Raw genomic sequence first — 19,119 nt, forward strand, 5'->3', positions numbered from 1 at the left:
AGTTTAGAAATTTTATTATTTGGAAATTTATCTTCCAACAGATCTTTGTTAGAATTGTAAAACAACAAAAATGTTCAGATTCTGATATCTATTCTTCCTTCCTAGTTCATGTTCTGTTGAATAGTTAAACTTTAGAAGGATAAGAGGTTAGGATCAAGGAAATGGACAATTTAAAGTGGATAAAATACAGATCTGATCATGCTTTCCTCTAATTCTGAAATAGGCTGATTTCAACATTCATGCTTAGATATTTGTCACTTACCTTTCAGACTTGCTTATACAAGGTTGTATGGTAACAGATCTCAAGATGTGGAGTTGATTCAATGACAAAGTTCATTTGAACACTTTTCCTTCATAGCTACTATTGCAACCATGAAATCAATTTCTCTCACAGGAGGTTTCAGTCTCAGAGAGCTCACACACATAATAATCTCAATCAATGAAAATAATAGGCAGCTTTCTGTTTATTCTTTAGATGAACTACATCTCAGATGGAACGTAAATACGGGAGAAAAGCAAAAGTTAACCTAGGAGACATTTTTTCACTGACAGGTTAAACATCAGTCCATAATTCATCAAGAGATCTACATTATAATGTATGGCATATTTAAGACACAAAACTTCATGAGACTTGAGGTGGCTGCTTACAACAAGAGCTTAAAGAAAGATATGGGAAAAAAGACACTTTATAAAAGGGATGGGAAAATTAAAATCTCAAGGCTAAATCAAAATGAAAATCTGAAAAGTTAAAGCATATTTGTTTTTATTTATAGACAGTTATCACATGAATTATAAAGAAGAAAAAGGATATTAGAGTGGAGCTTGGGTAGATGTATGCATGCTATGGCTAAGAATAAGCAATGTTCTCACATGTTATGGTTAGTGAGGACAGTGTCAGTATAACAGGGAATTGTCACTATTTAAAAATATGCAGAACTGATTTAATCTGTACTTTAGAAATAACTTATATAGTGTTATAAGTTGAAAAGAATTCAAAAGAATAATACCAAATATACACCTGTGTATAAGAATTCAGAAAAGGCTGCAATCTGTAAAGTCAATCAACTGTATTAAAAATGACACAAATCCAGAACAAGATGCATGTTATATAAAAAGGGACATTGTAAGATTTACTTGCTGCATTAAATCCATGGTAAATCCACAAAATTTCCTTTTAATTAACATTTAGACAGAAACATGCAAATAGTCTTAGGCTCTACTTAGAGACTTCCCCAAATCCTCTAAGGCTACAATATCCCCCTTTCAGGAGCTAAGCAGGTATTCGGGTAGCTGCTTCCTCCTCTGCATCAGCTCGGTTTGCATTAATTTCTGCAAGTGTTCGGCCGAACCGTGCCCATTCATCATTTCGGGGGACAGCAATCTGCTGTTAAAAGAAAGACAACGTTTTATGTACACTGAAATACATGATTATCTTACCCAATATTTCAGTTTGTTTTCAAATAATTTTTCCATTAAAAAGTAATAATTGATGTAAATGGTCTTTCCATAATTACAGGGACTATAACAATGCTTTACAACACATTTCAAAACAAAAGATGATGTTTGGGAAGTGTGTTGTGACAGCCTCAGAAATGCTTTTGCTGTTATCACCATCAGTACAAGAGAGAATAACAATGATACTCTGTAAATATAATTCCTATGTACTATCTCACAGATTTTGCTGGCGGGGAGGAATTCCTTAAAATTTTTTACTTCTTGCACTGTTCAAATATGAAATAGTTTTTGAAGCATGCTTCAAAGAGCTGGTTTCTTAGGAGTATTTATTTTTGTTTGGAGCATAACTGTTTTTGATATCTTAATCCCTTCATCAGAAGGTATATTATCTCTTACCACTTCAGTGATCTACAAATAGCTAAAGGGGAAAAGAGGCTCATGATGCTTTTGCCTCCATGAAGCATCCAATGACCAAAAATTTTTGATAATTGTCATCATGATATTGGTGAAATCTCGACACTGCCATGGTAGGGCACAAACCACTCAGTATAGCAAATGAATGTGCCTACTTCTTAATCTACCATATTAGATTAGATTGGATAGTGATATCCGATAGCTACCAGACACAGATGACTATTCACATTTAAGTTACTTAAAATGAAATAAAATATAACTTTAGTTCCTTCGTTGTGCTAGCCACATTTTTTTTTTGAAAGATTTTATTTATTTATTTGACAAGAGAGACAGCGAGAGGGGAAACACAAGTAGGGGGAGTGGGAGAGGGAGAAGCAGGCTTCCCACGGAGCAGGGAGCCTGATGTGGGGCTCGATCCCAGGACCCTGAGATCATGACCTGAGCCGAAGGCAGACGCTTAATGACTGAGCCACCCAGGCGCCCCGCTAGCCACATTTTAAGTGTTTGATAGCCATATGTGGCTAGTGACTACTCGATTAGTGCAGATACAGAGCAATTCCATCTGCATGGACTGTTCAATTGGCTATTCTAAATGATTCAATCTACCTCCCTCCAGATCCAATTACTAGAGGCCATAGGGTGTCCAGAGGGGATGGGGAATCATAAGACATAACAAAAGAAACAGTGACTAAGGCTTCTTTTAGCTAGGGCTAAAAAGAAGGAAACCACTCCTGAACATTGTGTACAGCCAACCCAAGTACAAAAGATGACACAGAGATGCAACTTATCCTGCTGGATTCAATGATAATGGCTTTGCAACAAGGTTCACAAGTCAAGATTCACATTTCACACAGTCATCAAATAACTCTCAAAAATACTACTTTTGATTTCTACTACCTGGCCCAAACAAGTCTACAAATACAGAAAAATAAGAACTTAAATCTGTAAAGCCCCGAAGTCCATAACACAAAGTCTATAACTCAACCATAACTCCAAATTTCTTCTTCTTGAAGAGTTTCTAATTTCTAGTAATTTATGCTTCAAGAAATAGGGTACTTCCAATGTATGATATTATCCTCAAAATCTGTTGCATGGGGACACAGAACATCCAGTTTAGAAAGAAAATTAATCTTAAGAGTTGCTTCTGTCGTGGAAAAAGTTTTATCTTTACAACCATATGGTTTATACCACTCATGAACCTCAAAAGACTAGTTTTAACCACAAAGATACCATAATTACAATGCGCTGAAAGCTAAAAAGATGTATCAAAATTATAGGCAGTGAGCCCCATACCTCTCCCACGTCATATATGACAATCTGTCCTTCAGAGTCACCCACAGCAATCTCTCTTCCAGAATGGGTCCATCTTACACGATTAAGAGCAGGATTCCCCTCCACAGAAATGCTGGCAGTTGGCACCTGAAGTCATTTAAAATATAGTGCAGTGTTAAAAGTTTGATTTCTATAAACATGTAAAACAGTAACTCTTCTTTCCTCCAATCAGGCTACATTTTTTAAAACAAAGATGAAAATAAAGAATTTTCCCAACTTGTTCAGTGATACATTATGAATGACATTACAGTCAGTCCTTGAAAATGGTTTGGGAAAATAACTTAAGTTCTTATATAAGAAATTCTCACATGACTGGATACATATGCCATTTTGAAAGATCTTCTCTTTAATAAAGGATTCTTTGTTGTTATTTTAACTTTTTTAAGAAATCAAGCTGTTTGAAAACAGATGGCCAAAACCCCATTTTAAAGAAACATTTCAAAAGCCCTCATAAACAGATTATGGTTCAATTTTAGAGGACAGAAATTACTTTTGTAGCTTGTGACTCTGTCAGCTGAAACCTGTGATTTGATCCACAGTTCCTAGAAACAGTTCATACTGAAGGTGCAGTATGGGTTTTTCCAAAGCTCTTGTTCCCTGTAGAACAGGGTAGGATGATAGCACCAAGACAATGGCACCACCTCCCCGGCATCTGACTGTACTTCTCTTATGCCGAAGAAAAAGAGGTTTATTTGCCACACACAGAGCAAACATCCAATGTTTGACTCAGACTGGAAGCACAATAAAATTTTTGAAACCTGATTAAAAATAATCCTTTTAATTGACACTAGTCATCCCCAGATGACTAATTTAACTCCTAGAATGCCAAAACTGTTATAGAGAAAAACTGTAATTTAGACATATTCTTTGAATTAAGGATTATAGAAAAGATCTAAATTTAAGTGTAACCACAAATCTCAAACACCAAAACCCAAACTAAAAAAATGCAATTGGTACCATTCTAGGTAACTATAAAAGTATAATTAAGCTCAACCATCTAGTCAGGGCTTAATACTTTTTCCTAGGAGTATCTGAATGTTCCTCTTCAAACTACTAAACCAGGAGTTAGCACACTTAACTACTCTTACATTTCTAATACATAACTTCCTTGCCCTGTATAACCAACTATTTTACTTCGAGGGATTTGGATGGCTGCCACCAGAAATATGAAGAAATGTGGGAAAGAGTGGGATGTAGGGTAAGGCACCAAGAGACTTTCCCCTCAGTAACTGTTTCTGACAGAACTGCTAAAACATTACTTCTTACCACCTCATATCAACACAGAATTCAAGGAACATTTTAAGCCTAAGTTGGTAAAAATGCACATACCTAAAAATAAGTAATAGCTATAGTTAAATTTCATTGCCAATAAGTGATTTTAGCATAGTAATTAGGAAATTTTGTGGTTTCTATATTCATTTCATAGTAACAATAATACTGTTTTCAATCCTTCATCAAACAAGTCATCAATGCATTTTTCTTTCATTTAAATAAGTCAGGCTAAAACTAATGTTTATGGATGATAATACAATTCTGTCAAGGCTAAGAGATAATTTAGAAATTCAGAATTAAGGTTACCATACTTCAACAGTCTGAAACTATCTGCTTTGCAGCCTGCGAGTGAAAACTATCCCAGCTGCCTTATGAATGAGACTTTGCCAGGACATTACAGACATGATAGTGCTTTTCAGAAGTAAAAGGAAATGCCCCAGTACTCTTGGCAACATTATTTCTCCCTTCAGCATGCATGCTGTTTATTATTAAGGGTACAAAGCTTATTTGGTTTCTTTTTGATGAAGCTACAATCACCGAGCCCTTTCACATTCCTTGGGATAAAAGGAATTTCACAAATTATTCAATAAATCTCCAATTTTCTATTTTTCAATGCAATTTTTGTTATTTTCCTGCTCACCTCTGTGTCATTATTGAGATTCCACAAATCCAGCCTCCCCATGCCATCCACACAAGCAAACAGGGCTGGGTGGGTGGGTGACCACATAACATCATAAACATAGTCTGAATTATCTTCAAATGAATACAAAGGCTTGTTATTCTGAAAGGGAAAAGTTGATTCTTAGCATAGTCAAAATACAACACACATTCAATAGGTATGAATAACATTTTATGATATTTAACTCAGCCTAGAAAAAGTTCCTCTTAATTTGTTTCACTACAGAATTACCTGGAGTTATAAACTAAGAATCAACTATTGGATTGCAGTTTCTTTTTAACTTGCAGACACCATACTGTTTTAAAAAAGGAAAAGAATGTGCTTCAAAAACATCTCTCCATGAGAAGATGCTGGGAGGATGACAGCAATGGCAGTTCACTTTTTGAATTCCTCTAACTCTACCCATAAACTCAAACAAAGCAATGAGGATAGCAAAACCAAAGATTCAAAGACAATATGTACAACAAAATCAGGTGACAAAGCTCCAAATGTAAGTGAGTAGAAACAAACTTCTGCCAATAACAAGACCTACATGGTACAAACATCTGCGCAGGAAGAAGTGTGGAAAGGCCTGGGGCTTCTGACAGCCAGAGAAGAGAACAGAAGAGCCTCATCGCTGACAGCAGATACTCACTGGACAGTGTCAGGGAACACACTGAGTCTGAGAACAGCAGCAGAAACTAGGAGAGAGTTCCATGCAATTCTATTTATAAATAAGTGCAAGCAGACTCCAATGTGATATAAGTAAGGTCTAATGGTGCAGTCTGAGTTTTATAAACTCTCAAAATTAACAAACCAAAGCTCCCTTTCAAGACAAAGTCTCACCGAAGAGAAACTGCTGGGAGTAGAATCAAAGTTGTAGCAGAGAGCACAGCAGGGACAAAGGGAAAGAGAAGGCTCCAACAAAACTGGTGGAGAAAAGCAGAAAAGACACGTCTCGGAAAGTACAAGTTGGAGAGAGATAAATATTAACTTTGCAAAAAACACAGAAGGGAGAGCTTTAGCCTAGACTACAAAACTAGAAAAACTATCCTATGCCCATTCCCACCCTTCTAAAAGTAGAGAAAAACTCATTTCACTAGAAGACAATAAGCAACAAAAAAGGATCTTGGTCAAATCCCACACAAAGCTATTGTGGCAGATCTTCAATAATGGTGTCATGACAGTTAAATGGGAAAAGAATGGTAGACAAGATGGATTTGCACAAGCACAAGAATGAGGATGAACCCCTCCTTCCTCAAACCATAACACAAAAAGTACCTCAAAATGTACTGGAAGTCCTAGCCACAGCAATCAGACAACAAAGAGAAATAACAGGCATCCAAATCGGTAAGGAAGAAGTAAAACTTCCACTATTTGGCAGATGACATGATACTGTATATAGAAAACCTGAAAGACCACCAAAAAACTGCAAGAAGTGATAAACAAATTCAGTAAATTCACAGGATACAAAATCGATGTACAGAAATCTGTTGTATTTCTATACACCAATAATGAAGCAGCACAAAGAGAAATTAAGAAAGCAATCCCATTTACAATTGCACCCAAAATAGTAAGATACCTAGGAATAAACTTAACCAAAGAGGTGAAAGACCTGTACCCCCAAAACTATAAAACACTGATGAAAGAAACTGAAGATGACAAAGAAATGGAACACATTCCATGCTCATGAATTGGAAGAACAAATATTGTTAAAATGTCTATAATTTGAACCAAAGTAACCTACACACATTCAGTGCAATCCCTATCAAAATACTTTTCACAGAACTAGAACAAACAACTGTAAAATTTATATGGAACCACAAAAGACCCCAAATACCCAAAGATATTTTGAAAAAGAAAAGCAAAGCTGGAGGTATCACCATTCCAGACTCCAAGTTATATTACCAAAGCTGTAGTCACCAAAACAGTATGATACTGGCACAAAAATAGACACACAGATAAATGGAACAAAAACAGAAGACCCAAAATAAACCCACGATTATATGGCCAATTAGTCTGCAACATACCAAGAAAGAATATCCAATGGGAAAAAGTCTCTTCAACAAATGGCACTGGGAAAACTGGTCAGATACGTGCAAAAGAATGAAACTGGACCACTTTCTCACACCAGACACAAAAATAAATTAGAGTGGATTAAAGACCTAAATGTGAGACCTGAAACCATAAAAATCCTAGAAGAGAGCACAGGCAGTAACTTCTCTGACATCAGCTGTAGCAACTTTTTTTCTAGATATGTCTCCTGAGGCAAGGGAAACAAAAGCAAAAATAAACTATTGGGACTACATCAAAATAAAAATCTTCATAGTGAAGGAAACAATCAACAAAACTAAAAGGCAATCTATGGATGGGGTGCCTGGGTTGCTCAGTCGTTAAGCGTCTGCCTTCGGCTCAGGTCATGATCCCAGGGTCCTGGGATCAAGCCCCACATCGGGCTCCTTGCTCAGCAGGAAGCCTGCTTCTCCCTCTCCCACTCCCTCTGCTTGTGTTCCCTCTCTCGCTGTCTCTCTCTCTCTGTCAAAAAATAAATTAAATCTTAAAAAAAAAAAAAGGCAATCTATGGAATGGGAGAAGATATTTGCAAATGACATATGTGATAAATGGTTAGTATCCAAAATATATAAAGAACTTATACAACTCAACACCAAAAAGCAAATAATCCAATTTAAAAATGCAGAAAACATGAACAGACATTTCTCCAAAGAAGATGTCCATATGGCCAACAGACACATGAAAAGATGCTCATCATGACTTATCAACAGGGAAATAATCAAAACTACAACGAGGGCCACCTGGGTGGCTCAGTCGGTTAGGCGGTTGACTTCAGCTTGGGTCATGATCTCAGGATCCTGGATTGAGCCCCGCATTGGGCTCCTCACTCAGTGGGGAGTCTGCTTATGCACCCCTCCCTCTGTTTGTGCTCTCTCAAATCAATGAATAAAATCTTAAGGAAAAAAAACCAAAAACATTGAGATATCACCTCACACCTGTCAGAATGGCTAAAATCAACAATACAAGAAACAGGTGTTGGCGAGGATGTGAAGAAAAAGGAAACCTCTTGCACCGTTGGCAGGAATGCAAACTGGCACAGCCACTGTGGAAAACAGTATGAAGTTTCTTCAAAAAGTTAAAAACAGAGGTAACCCTATGACCCAGCAATGACACTACTGGTATTTTCCCAAAGAATACAAAAACACGAATTCAAAGAGATATGTGCACCATGTTTATAGCAGCATATTTACAATAGCTAAAATATGGAAGCAGTTCGTGTCCATAAATTAATGGATAGACACACACACACACACAAATATTATACAGCCATAAAAAAGAATGAAATCTTACCATTTGCAATGACATGGGTAGAGTGAGAGTGTAAAATACTAAGCAAAATCAGTGAGTCAGAAAAAGACAAATACCATATGATTTCACTCATATGTGGAATTTAAGAAACAAAGGGAAAAAAAAGAGACAAACCAAGGAACAGACTCTTAACTATAGAAAACAAACTAATGGTTACTATAGGAAAGGTACATGGGGGGGATGGGTTAAACAGGTGATGGGGATTAAGGAGTGCAATTGTGATGAGCACCAGGTCGTGTATGGAATTGCTGATTCACTATATCATACACCTGAAACTAATATAACACTGTATGCTAACTAACTGGGATTAAAATACAAACTTAAAAAAAGAAAAATAACTCAAAATGTATCACAAAACTAAATAAAGAGGTAAAACTATAACTCTTAGGAGGAAGCATAGGAGTAAGTTGTTGTGAGCTAGGATTTGCCAATGGTTTCTTAGATATGAAACCCAAAGCACAAACAACAAAAGAAAAAGTCAATAAATTGGGCCATATCAAAATTAAATACTCTTGTGCTTCAAACAATACCTTCAAGAAAGTGAAAAGACAACATATACAATGGAAGAAAATATCTGGAAATCATATATTTGATAAGTGATTTATATCCAGAACACTTACAACTCATTTATTAAAAAAGGAAAATAAGCCAATCAAAAAATTGGGCAAAGAATTTGAACAAACATTTCTCTAAAGGAGATCTACAAACAGCAAATAATCATCTGACAAGATATTCAACATCATTATCCATCAGGGAAATGCAAATTGAAATCACAAGGAGAGATCATTTCACACACTAGGATGTCTATAATAAAAAGGACAGATAATAGCAAGTGTTGGTAAGGAGGTGAGAAATCAGAACCCTCATACATGCTGATGGAAATGTAAATTAGTGCAGCTGTGTTGAAAAACAGTTTGTTACTCAAATGCTAATTAGAGTTAACATATGACCCAACAATTCCACTCCTAGGTATATACCCAAGAGAAATGAAAACATATATACACAACAAAAATGTACATGAGTGTTCACAGCAGCATTATTCACAACAGCCCAAAAGGGGAAACCTAAACATTCATTAACTAATGAATGGATAAACAAAAAGTGGTATATACATATAATGGGGATAGTATTTGGCCATAAAAGGAATGAAATACTGATACATGCCACACATGGATGAACCTTGAAAATATGCAAAGTGAAAGAAGCCAGGCACATTTTGTGATGCCATGAAATGTCTATAACAGGAAGTTCCATAGAAACAGAAAGTAGGTCATTTCCAGGAGCTGGGTGGAGGGAAAGGAGGAGTGACTGCTAATGGATTTAAGGTTTCTTTCTGAAATTCGAAAATGTTCTAAAATTAGACAGTGATGATAGTGCATATCTCTGTGAATCTAAGAACTGTACACTTTAAAAGGGTGAATTTTATAGTGTATGAATTATATCTCAATAACAGTTATTTTTAAAAAAGACATAAAGTGAATTTCTTAAAAAGTGATAGAAATTAACAAAGATATACCTATAAAAGCAGCCCCTAAAGAAGAAAACCAAAGCAATACTATAGAATACAAAAAATAGTAACTCAAGAGAACTCTCCTAAAATAAAAGACAGCTTGAAACTACATATTTAAGAGTATCCTGTGCATCTAGGACAATCAACCCTTTAAAGAAAAAGAAAAAGGGACGCCTGGGTGGCTCAGTTGGTTGAGCGTCTGCCTTCGGCTCAGGTCAGGATCCCAGCGTCCTGGGATCGAGTCCCACATTGGGCTCCTTGCTCAGCAGGGAGCCTGTTTCTCCCTCTGCCTGCTGCTCCCCCTGCTTGTGCTCTCTCTCTCTGACAAATAAATAAAATCTTAAAAAAAAAAAAAGAAAGAAAAAGAAAAAAAATTTGATCACCCAGGTTTTGTAAGACCAGGTCACAATTAAGGAAAAAAAAATCAGATTGTCATCAGACTTTCTGACAACAATGCTTTTTGCCAGAAGACGACAGAGTAATATATTTAAGGTAATAAAAAAAACAGTGTAAGTCATGGATTTTATATACAGCCAAACTGACCTCTGTAACCCAATAGGCTCTTGTGAATATGAGAATAATGCATCCACAAGCATGCTACTGCAAAATGAGCTTCAGATGACCAAAAAAAAACTGAGGAGACAACAACATAAGGATAGGGAGATACCAAGTGATTCATGAGGGTAAACTCTTCTTTACAGAACTATAAACAATCTACAACTATACACAGCAGTATGAACAATACAGTAAGAATGCAAAATCTAGACTGTAAGAAACTCTTAACAGGACAACCAACCTGGTTTCTTCCTCAACAACAACAAAGCAAGAAGAGAGGGAAGGAAGCCCTATCTTAAGAGAGGAATTCAAAAGATGTGTCAATTGCAAATATATAGACCTCATTTGGATCTTGGTTCAAACAAATAAATAGTAAAAAAAAAAAAAAATTAAATTGAACACTGATTGGCTATTTAATGAAACTAAGAAATCACTGTTTATTTTGGGGGGTGTAATATAGAGTATCATAGCTATTTTTTAGAGATACATACTGAATATTTGTAGATGACATATCTGGGTTTGCTTTAAAATCCAGGGGTAGAGGGGCACCTGGGTGGCTCAGTCGTTAAGTGTCTGCCTTCGGCTCAGGTCATGATCCCAGGGTCTTGGAATCAAGCCCCACATCAGGTTCCCTACTCGGCGGGGAGCCTGCTTCTCCCTCTCCCACTCCCCCCACTTGTGTTCCCTCTCTCGCTGTGTCTCTGTCAAAAAAAAAAAAAATCTTTAAAAAATAAAATAAAATCTAGGGGTAGGGAGGAAATGTACATGAACTGTCTCAAACAAGATGGGTCATGTGTTGATAACCATGGAAGCTAGGTTGGGTACCATGGCTTCATTATACTCTTCTCTTTGATTTTGTATCTACTTGGAATTTTTCATAAAAAAGACTTTAAAAATATTTAAAATTTTCATTCAGATATTATAGTAAATGTCAAGAGCATGACTTAATAGCCAAAAATGTTTGCTTGTAATTAAGAAATTTTTCACAAAACTTAAAAGTAAGCTAGAAACTGAAACTAAGAGGTTTTTTTCCCCTCTCAAGATCACTACTTTCTATAACGCTCTTTGGCAACAATGCCAAGTGAAGTCTCACTCTGAAGTAGTGGTTTTCAACATAGGATGGGCATCGCATTCATCTGTAGAGCTTTTTAAATTCCAGATGCAGCCACCCCCATCAGACAATTCATCAGTGTTTCTGGTGTTGCTGCACTAGGGATTCTGATGCACACCATGATTAAGAGCCACCATGCTAAGTTATATTATTCCTGAGGTAATAGTGTACTTCCTCAAGAACATCCCATTTTTAGACAATTTTATGGTCTCCAATCAAGGACTTAAAACAGTTGTTCAAAATCAAAATCATGTTCACATGCTCAACTCTGTAAGCATATATACTGGCCTACATAATTTTCTAAAGGGGTTATCAATAGAAAAATGGGTAAAAGATTTGAACAGGAATGTCACAAAATGGTCAAAAAACACATGAAAGGTGTTTAACCTCATTAGTCTCAAGGTAATGCAAAATAAAACCACAATGCAATGCAACTACACCTATCAGAATTATTAAAATAAAAAAAGGTAGAAAATATCAAGTGTTGAGAAGGCTGCAGAACAAGGGGAGATTTCATATGCTACCAGTGGATTACAAACTGTAAAACAATTTTGGAAAATTGTTTGGCAATATCTACTAAAGCAGAATGTAGACATATCTTATGGCCAAGTATTTCACTCCTAGATATATGCCCAATAGAAATGAGTGCTTATGTCCATCAAAAAATACATCTACAAGTGATTCATGAGGGTAAACTTTTTTTTTTTTTAAAGATTTTATTTATTTATTTGACAGGGAGACAGACACAGCGAGAGAAGGAACACAAGCAGGGGGAGTGGGAGAGGGAGAAGCAGACTTCCTGCTGAGCAGGGAGCCCAATGTGGGGCTTGATTCCAGGACCCTGGGATCATGACCTGAGCTGAAGGCAGACACTTAACGACTGAGCCACCCAGGCGCCCCAGAGGGTAAACTTTACTTTATAGAAGTATAAACAATGCTAGTAGCAGCACTATTCATAACAGCCCCAAACTGGAATCAACCCAAATACTATAGCAGTAGAATGGATAAATTGTGATATACTTACATAATGGAATAGTATACAACTGAGAGAACAATCTACAGCTCTACTCAACAATATGAATCTCACAAACATAATGTTAATAAGCAAAAGCAGCCAGCCACCAATAAGTAAATATTATATGATTCCATTTTTATACAATATGAAGCAAGTTGTATGCAAATTAGATTAAACTTATTTATGTCTTTTTTAAAAAAGATTTTATTTTGGGTGGGGGGAGAGAACACAAGCAGGTGGAACAGCAGAGGGAGGGAGAAGCAGGCTCTCCACTGAGCAGAGAGCCCGACTCGGGGCTAGATCCCAGGACCCTGGGATCATGACCTGAGAGATGCTTAACCAACTGAGCCACCCAGGCGCCCCAACAGAATCTCTTTAAAAAGAAATAATTCCAAGGTCAAAAATATCTTCCTATATAACCTGACTGAAGATATGAACTTTTTGAGAAGGAATGTTTCTATTAAAAGCAATGGAAATACAAAGAAGCAGAGTCTTAAAAGAAAAATGAAGACAGTACTCAGTTCAAGCATTGTCCAGGAGAGTCTCAGCCAATGGATTCTAAGAATTACCACCCATGGCAAGGCTATCTCCATGTGAAAAATGAATGAATCACACCATCTTTGCTTGATGCCATTAAACATTCAAATTAGAAAACTTCTTTTGTTCCAATTCCTTGCTCACCAAGGAATCTTCTGATTATAATTTGGCTTCCCACGTGGGTTGTCTACAGGGAAACAATGAGCTGGTCAGGCCAGCATGAGTATCTGGGTCTTCTGGCAGTTGTTTCTCATTGTTAAATTAATAAATTGACCCTCTCCATATCAGTGTTTTAGAAGCCTTTTAGTTCCAGTCAGCACTCCCTAGCTAATCACTCTAGAAGACTGACAAGACTAAGTTTCTGAATACTGGCCAGCAGCAGGTTACTATAGTAAATGCTAACATGGAGGACCGGGTCCCAGCCTTCCCCAAGAAACACTCCAAATTTGAAGCATTTTTTCATTTGAACTTGTCTAATATGTGCACAGTTCCTATTCCAAGCATTAGGAAAATCTCTTTAACCCTGTTTTAAATGCTGGTGTTCTCTGAGAATTAAATAATGAAGCTATTAAAATATAAAAGAGGATTTAAGACATCAGGGATTGTGAATTTCTTTTTATTAACATATAATGTATTATTTGTTTCAGGGGTACAGGTCTGTGATTCATCAGTTTGACACAATTCACAGCGCTCACCATAGCACATACCCTCCCCAATGTCCATCACCCAGCCACCCCATCCCTCCCGCCCCCCTCCACTCCAGCAATCCTCAGTTTTCTGAGATTAAGAGTCTGTTATGGTTTGTTTCCCTCTCTGGTTTTGTCTTGTTTCATTTTTTCCTCTCTTCCCCTATGATCCTCTGCCTTCTCAAATTTCACATACCAGTGAGATCATATGATAAATTGTCTTTCTCTGATTGACTTATTTCACTTAGTTTAATACTCTCTAGTTCCATTCACGTCATTGCAAATGGCAAGATTTCATATTTTTGATGGCTGCATAATATTCCATTGTGTATATGTACACACACATCTTCTTTATCCATTCATCTATCGATGGACATCTAGGCTCTTTCCATAGTTTGGCTATTGTGGACAATGCTGCTATAAACACTGGGGTGCACATGCCCCTTCAATCACTACATTTTGTATCTTTGGGGTAAATACCCAGTAATGCAATTGCTGGGTCGTAAGGTAGCTCTATTTTCAACTTTTTGAGGAACTCCCATACTGTTTTCCAGAGTGGCTGCACCAGCTTGCATTCCCACCAACAGTGTAGGAGAGTTCCCCTTTCTGAAAAAGGAGAAATCTTGTTTTGCTATTAGGGCAGAGCCAGATCTTAAAAGATACAAAGATACAACAATTTTTAGTAACTCGTTCCTTCTAGTTTATGGGGGCTCAATTCCCTGAGTCAGAAAACCTTTAAAAAAGTAGAGGCCAAAAAGAAAAACATTTAAAGCCTGTTAAATTCACGAATGTGAAGATACTGATTTAAAAAGCTTAAAATGGAATTGGAACAATGTTGCTAAAGAGATTGCCTACTGGGGCGCCTGCATGGCTCAGTCAGTTAAAAGACTGACTCTTGGTTTCAGCTCGGGTCATGATCTCAGGGTGAGATCAAGCCCTGTGTTGGGCTCTAGGCTTAGCAGGAGTCTGCTGGAGATTCTCTCTTCCTACTCTACTTCTGCCCCGCCCCCCCCAACGCCGCAGCGCTCCCTCAAATAAACTTTAAAAAATAAATTTAAAAAAACCCACAAAAACAAACAAAAAAAAATCACCTGCCTATTATTCATAACCATTGTGTTGGAGAGCACAGAGACTCTATCAAGATTTTTGGCAGGGTAGAAATAAATACCAGCAACACAAGTACCATGAAGTATAAATCCAAGATCAAAACAGTAACACTGGGAGCCATGATATAACCAAAAAAAAAAATATTTACTCAGCAGATTGTTGCTGTTCTAGCCTTCATAGAGAATTACTTGTGTGCAGAAAAGTTAGAATAAAAGACAATCTTCCAATAAAGTTTTAGAGGGCCCTTAAACATGTATAAAAACACTCTGTTCTATGTTGGCTCATCCTTTGGCCACTAACACTGGAGAGGTATGTACATGTGTATGTGTGTGTGGAGGGAGGAGACACATGTATCACAGTTGAATGAATAAATGAAGCGCACAGAGGGAAGCAATGCCTAGCTCAATTAGCAAAGAAAGAGATATGCCTGCCTGTCATTCTTATTCAGAAGGCAGTTCTATGTTGAAATACAGCAAAATACCAGAACAAAAAATACCAACCACCAATCAACCAGCTGTGTGAGTACCACAAAAGCAAGCATCAATCAGTCTGCTATCACAGACATAAGTTCTGTTCTTGTGTAGGCAATGAAGAGGAATTCTTCACTTTCCAATCCTGCTGGTAATATATGCAAGGATGGAAGCCTCAAATTTAAAGATAAAGACTGGCAACTAAAGCCCTGAGATATTAAAATAAATCTACAAATTTATAAAAGATTCTTTTCAATTACTGAAAAAGGAAGCTGGCCAAAAACCTAACAAAGTTGGCTTCCGTGTCTATATAAAGGACTACCAAGGTGAAAGCACATCAAGAATTATAGCTACTTGTATGGTTACCTGCAGCCTATGCAGAAAATAGTTGGCTTCACCTCTCCTATTCTACACCTTGCTTTGGTTTTACTAGCTAGATTATACGTTTCTTTGCTTGTGGTTGTAAGAATCTTCTTCTTCTACACTTTTCCACTGAAAACTCTCATAAAAAAAACAAAAATTCAAGAACAATCCAAGAAAGAAAACAGATGATTGATTAAATGCATTCAAGGCTCTGTCTGATCCCCATGGAAGAGGAAGCGAACATTGCTAAGTGCCTATTACATGTTAGACACTGTGTTAAGCACTTTTCTATATATTTCCCTCATTAGCCTTAAGTGCTATTTTTATGCTCACTAATGCCAAACATGAAAACGCTCAAATTTAAAAGGCAAGCTTTTAGAGGCAAAGTTTTGTAACTCACTTCATATTACATTGAAAGAAAGCATCATGAAAGAACAAGAGTGAACAGTAAGTCCATCCTAGATTTCTGAGGCCAACTTTTGATATATAAATATGAGTTCACTGTAACAGTAAAAGAACATCTCTTAAGACCACTAGGTTTCCTCAAAGAAGCTGAAGAACCAAATAGGGTTTCTAAACTCTGTCTCATGATAATATATTCAAAAAGTCGACATTTAGAATAAGGCAAATAGAAACATGAAAAAATACAGCTTAAAATTTAACTTCATTTAAATAGAATCTGATATTCTGATTATGCAGCTTTGCCAACTACAATGTAATACTGCAGAAAAGCCAGATAGAAAAGTCAAGCCTTCTTAAATTTAATACTTTTTTTTAAAGATTTTATTTATTTATTCATGAGAGACAGAGAGAGAGAGAGAGGCAGAGGGAGAAGCAGGCTCCCAAGGAGCAGGGAGCCCAATGCAGGACTCGACCCCAGGACCCCGGGATCATGACCCGAAGGGCTTCTTAAATTTAATATGGGGTCAAATGAAACTACAAGGCCTATCACAAGAAGTAACATTCCCTACTTGGATTTGCCTTGAGACTTTCACTGGAGCAGGTCAATGTCACATTTATCTGGAATTGCTAGAGGATCAGGAATCACTTTATAACATAGTAGGTTTTTCAAATAACTGAAGCTAATTAAAAGCAAAACAAACTAATTTTTTTATTATGGAAAACAAAAATATATATTCATCCCTGCCTTTAACAATATTTCCTTAATGACTTAAGTTTGTTATTATAGCCTTATTGTATAGGACTTATTATACATCCATTATCTGTCTTTTCTCCATTTTCCAGCAGCTCCGTGAGCCACTGCAGCCTCTAAAAGCTCTTCCAAGAGCAAATGTATGGCTTTTGTGCTGGGCTATACACAGCTATGTAAGATGCTATGAGAGATAATCAGGTGCTTTTTCCCCAACTCAATTCAGAGTAAACAGTTCTGTGCTTGAAGAGCCTAAAATGGGAAGACTGGTCTTTGGTTACGTGGGGTTAACATATTTGTCAGCACACTTTTATGAAAACTACAACATCCAGTGGCTCACTCGCGTTCAGTGTAACTTCTTAGCAGGTTTAATCTATCAGTGGATCATTCTAAGCTATTAGAAAGCTTTTCGTCTTTCCTGTGTAGTATTAGAGCACCACCTTGTGTCAGAAACCCAAGGAAATGAGCAGCCATCTGGTGTTTTTAGATACCTTAGTTGTCCAAAGTTTTACTGTCCAGTCAAATGATGAAGTGACAAAAAGATGTGAGAAGTCCACTGCTCCAACAGCTGCATGACAATGGATACCAGTAATTGGTCCTTGATGTCCCTCAAACATCTCACTGATTCCAGCTTTGCTATTTCATAAAAGTGAAAATATTAGGAAAATCTCTTGGAAGTAGACTGCTTATAAATACATCTTATTAAGGATTATATATCAGATTTTTACATAATTTCAACCAACCTAACTCTGCTCATAACACATCAGAGTAACTTATGTTGAGTGTTACTCAATCCAGATTTGATAACACTACTAAAACAGTAAGTACAGTTTGAACTATAAAAATGCTTGTTGACAATACAACTCACAAGTCCAATTATCTGAGGTGATGGAATAGAGACAAAGGGAGGCTATAGGTAAGAGAGAAAATCTGGGCTACTATTTTTATATCAAAAGCTTTGAAGTGAAGGTGATCTGTATTTGAGATGAAATCTGGACACTCCATTTTTCTTTTTTAAGGAAGCAATTGATAAGGTACAGCTAGACAATTTCAAAACAGATTGAACAGCAGGAGAAATACTAGTCAATTTAAAATGTGTATGTGACATTACTACACAATTATCAGGAAGATGAACTAAAGCTCAAAGTCCAAATAAATCAAAATGGAAAAACAGCTGAAAATCTTATTTACAACTTTAAGGGTCAGTATGTGGCATGTGCATATTATATTTGCAACTACTGAAAGCTACTTCCTACCATTAACTTCTGTGAGTACATGCATACATACAAAACCATAACACACCACAACCCATAAGATCCAAAACACATCATGATCCAAAATAACCTTTTATTTTAAAAAGTATTTAAGTTTTAATTTTATATACCTGAACTCAAATACAATTTGTCAAAAATAATGAGTGGCTCTATGACAAATTTCTACTTAAACAAGGGGCAATTTGTTTTAATGAGACTATTAAAGGAAGAAATTTAAATAATTTCAAATTCCAGTTTAGATTTACCTGCCATGGCGGCATGCTGTGTACACTGAACCTTCTTCACTCCCAACAACAAAGTTGTTGACATCTCCAATAGGGAAGGACATAGATGTCACAGCTACTGCCTTTGACTGTTTATGAACCAATTCCATGCTATCCTATGTAGAAAAAATTGAGGAAATTATTTTCTAAGTTTGCAACTTTTAATTTTCTAAGAAACATTTCTAGTTTTAATTGGTTTATAAACAATTCTTTTATTATAATACTTATACAAATTTACTTTGATCGAAATGAAATAGGTTTGAAAATAAAGTATATCATGACAAACTATATCTAACAGGTCAGATTTATAAGCTGTTATCATAATACTATTATAAAACATTTATGAAAAAACATAAGCTGGGATTTACATGGACTTAAAGAATAACATTTGTCTCAAAATTTCAGTTTTCCAAGTTTAACCTACCTGTGGATGGGAAAGCATGTCCAGACTCCATGAACAAATTTTTCCATCAGTAGATATGCTAATCAGATTGTGAGCATTTTGTGTTCCAACAACATTTACACAATATACAGGATGCTAAAGAGATGTTAAAAGACATTTTCTG

General features: G+C 36.4%; 1 protein-coding gene across 5 annotated transcripts in view; it reads right to left on the bottom strand.

Moving 5' to 3' along the window:
- Positions 1-446: 446 nt before the first annotated feature.
- The window catches only part of DYNC1I2 (dynein cytoplasmic 1 intermediate chain 2), a 53,508-nt gene continuing 34,835 nt past the window's right edge, over positions 447-19,119 (bottom strand). For 4 of the 5 annotated variants that reach the window (XM_028124304.2, XM_028124330.2, XM_028124299.2 and 1 more), the window contains 6 exons: positions 18,978-19,091; positions 18,536-18,669; positions 17,508-17,652; positions 5,114-5,254; positions 3,163-3,288; positions 447-1,384 (listed from right to left, as the gene is read on the bottom strand). In XM_028124304.2, coding sequence (XP_027980105.1) covers positions 1,271-1,384; positions 3,163-3,288; positions 5,114-5,254; positions 17,508-17,652; positions 18,536-18,669; positions 18,978-19,091 — 774 coding nt within the window. In that variant the 3' untranslated portion in view covers positions 447-1,270. The remainder of the gene's footprint in view (positions 1,385-3,162; positions 3,289-5,113; positions 5,255-17,507; positions 17,653-18,535; positions 18,670-18,977; positions 19,092-19,119) is intronic. The other variant, XM_028124319.2, reaches the window with a different exon arrangement.

The sequence above is a fragment of the Eumetopias jubatus genome, unplaced genomic scaffold, assembly GCF_037043125.1.
Source record: "Eumetopias jubatus isolate StellerSeaLion01/CBP00866 unplaced genomic scaffold, mEumJub1_p1.0 scaffold_3, whole genome shotgun sequence".
Classification (NCBI taxonomy): Eukaryota; Metazoa; Chordata; class Mammalia; order Carnivora; family Otariidae; genus Eumetopias; species Eumetopias jubatus.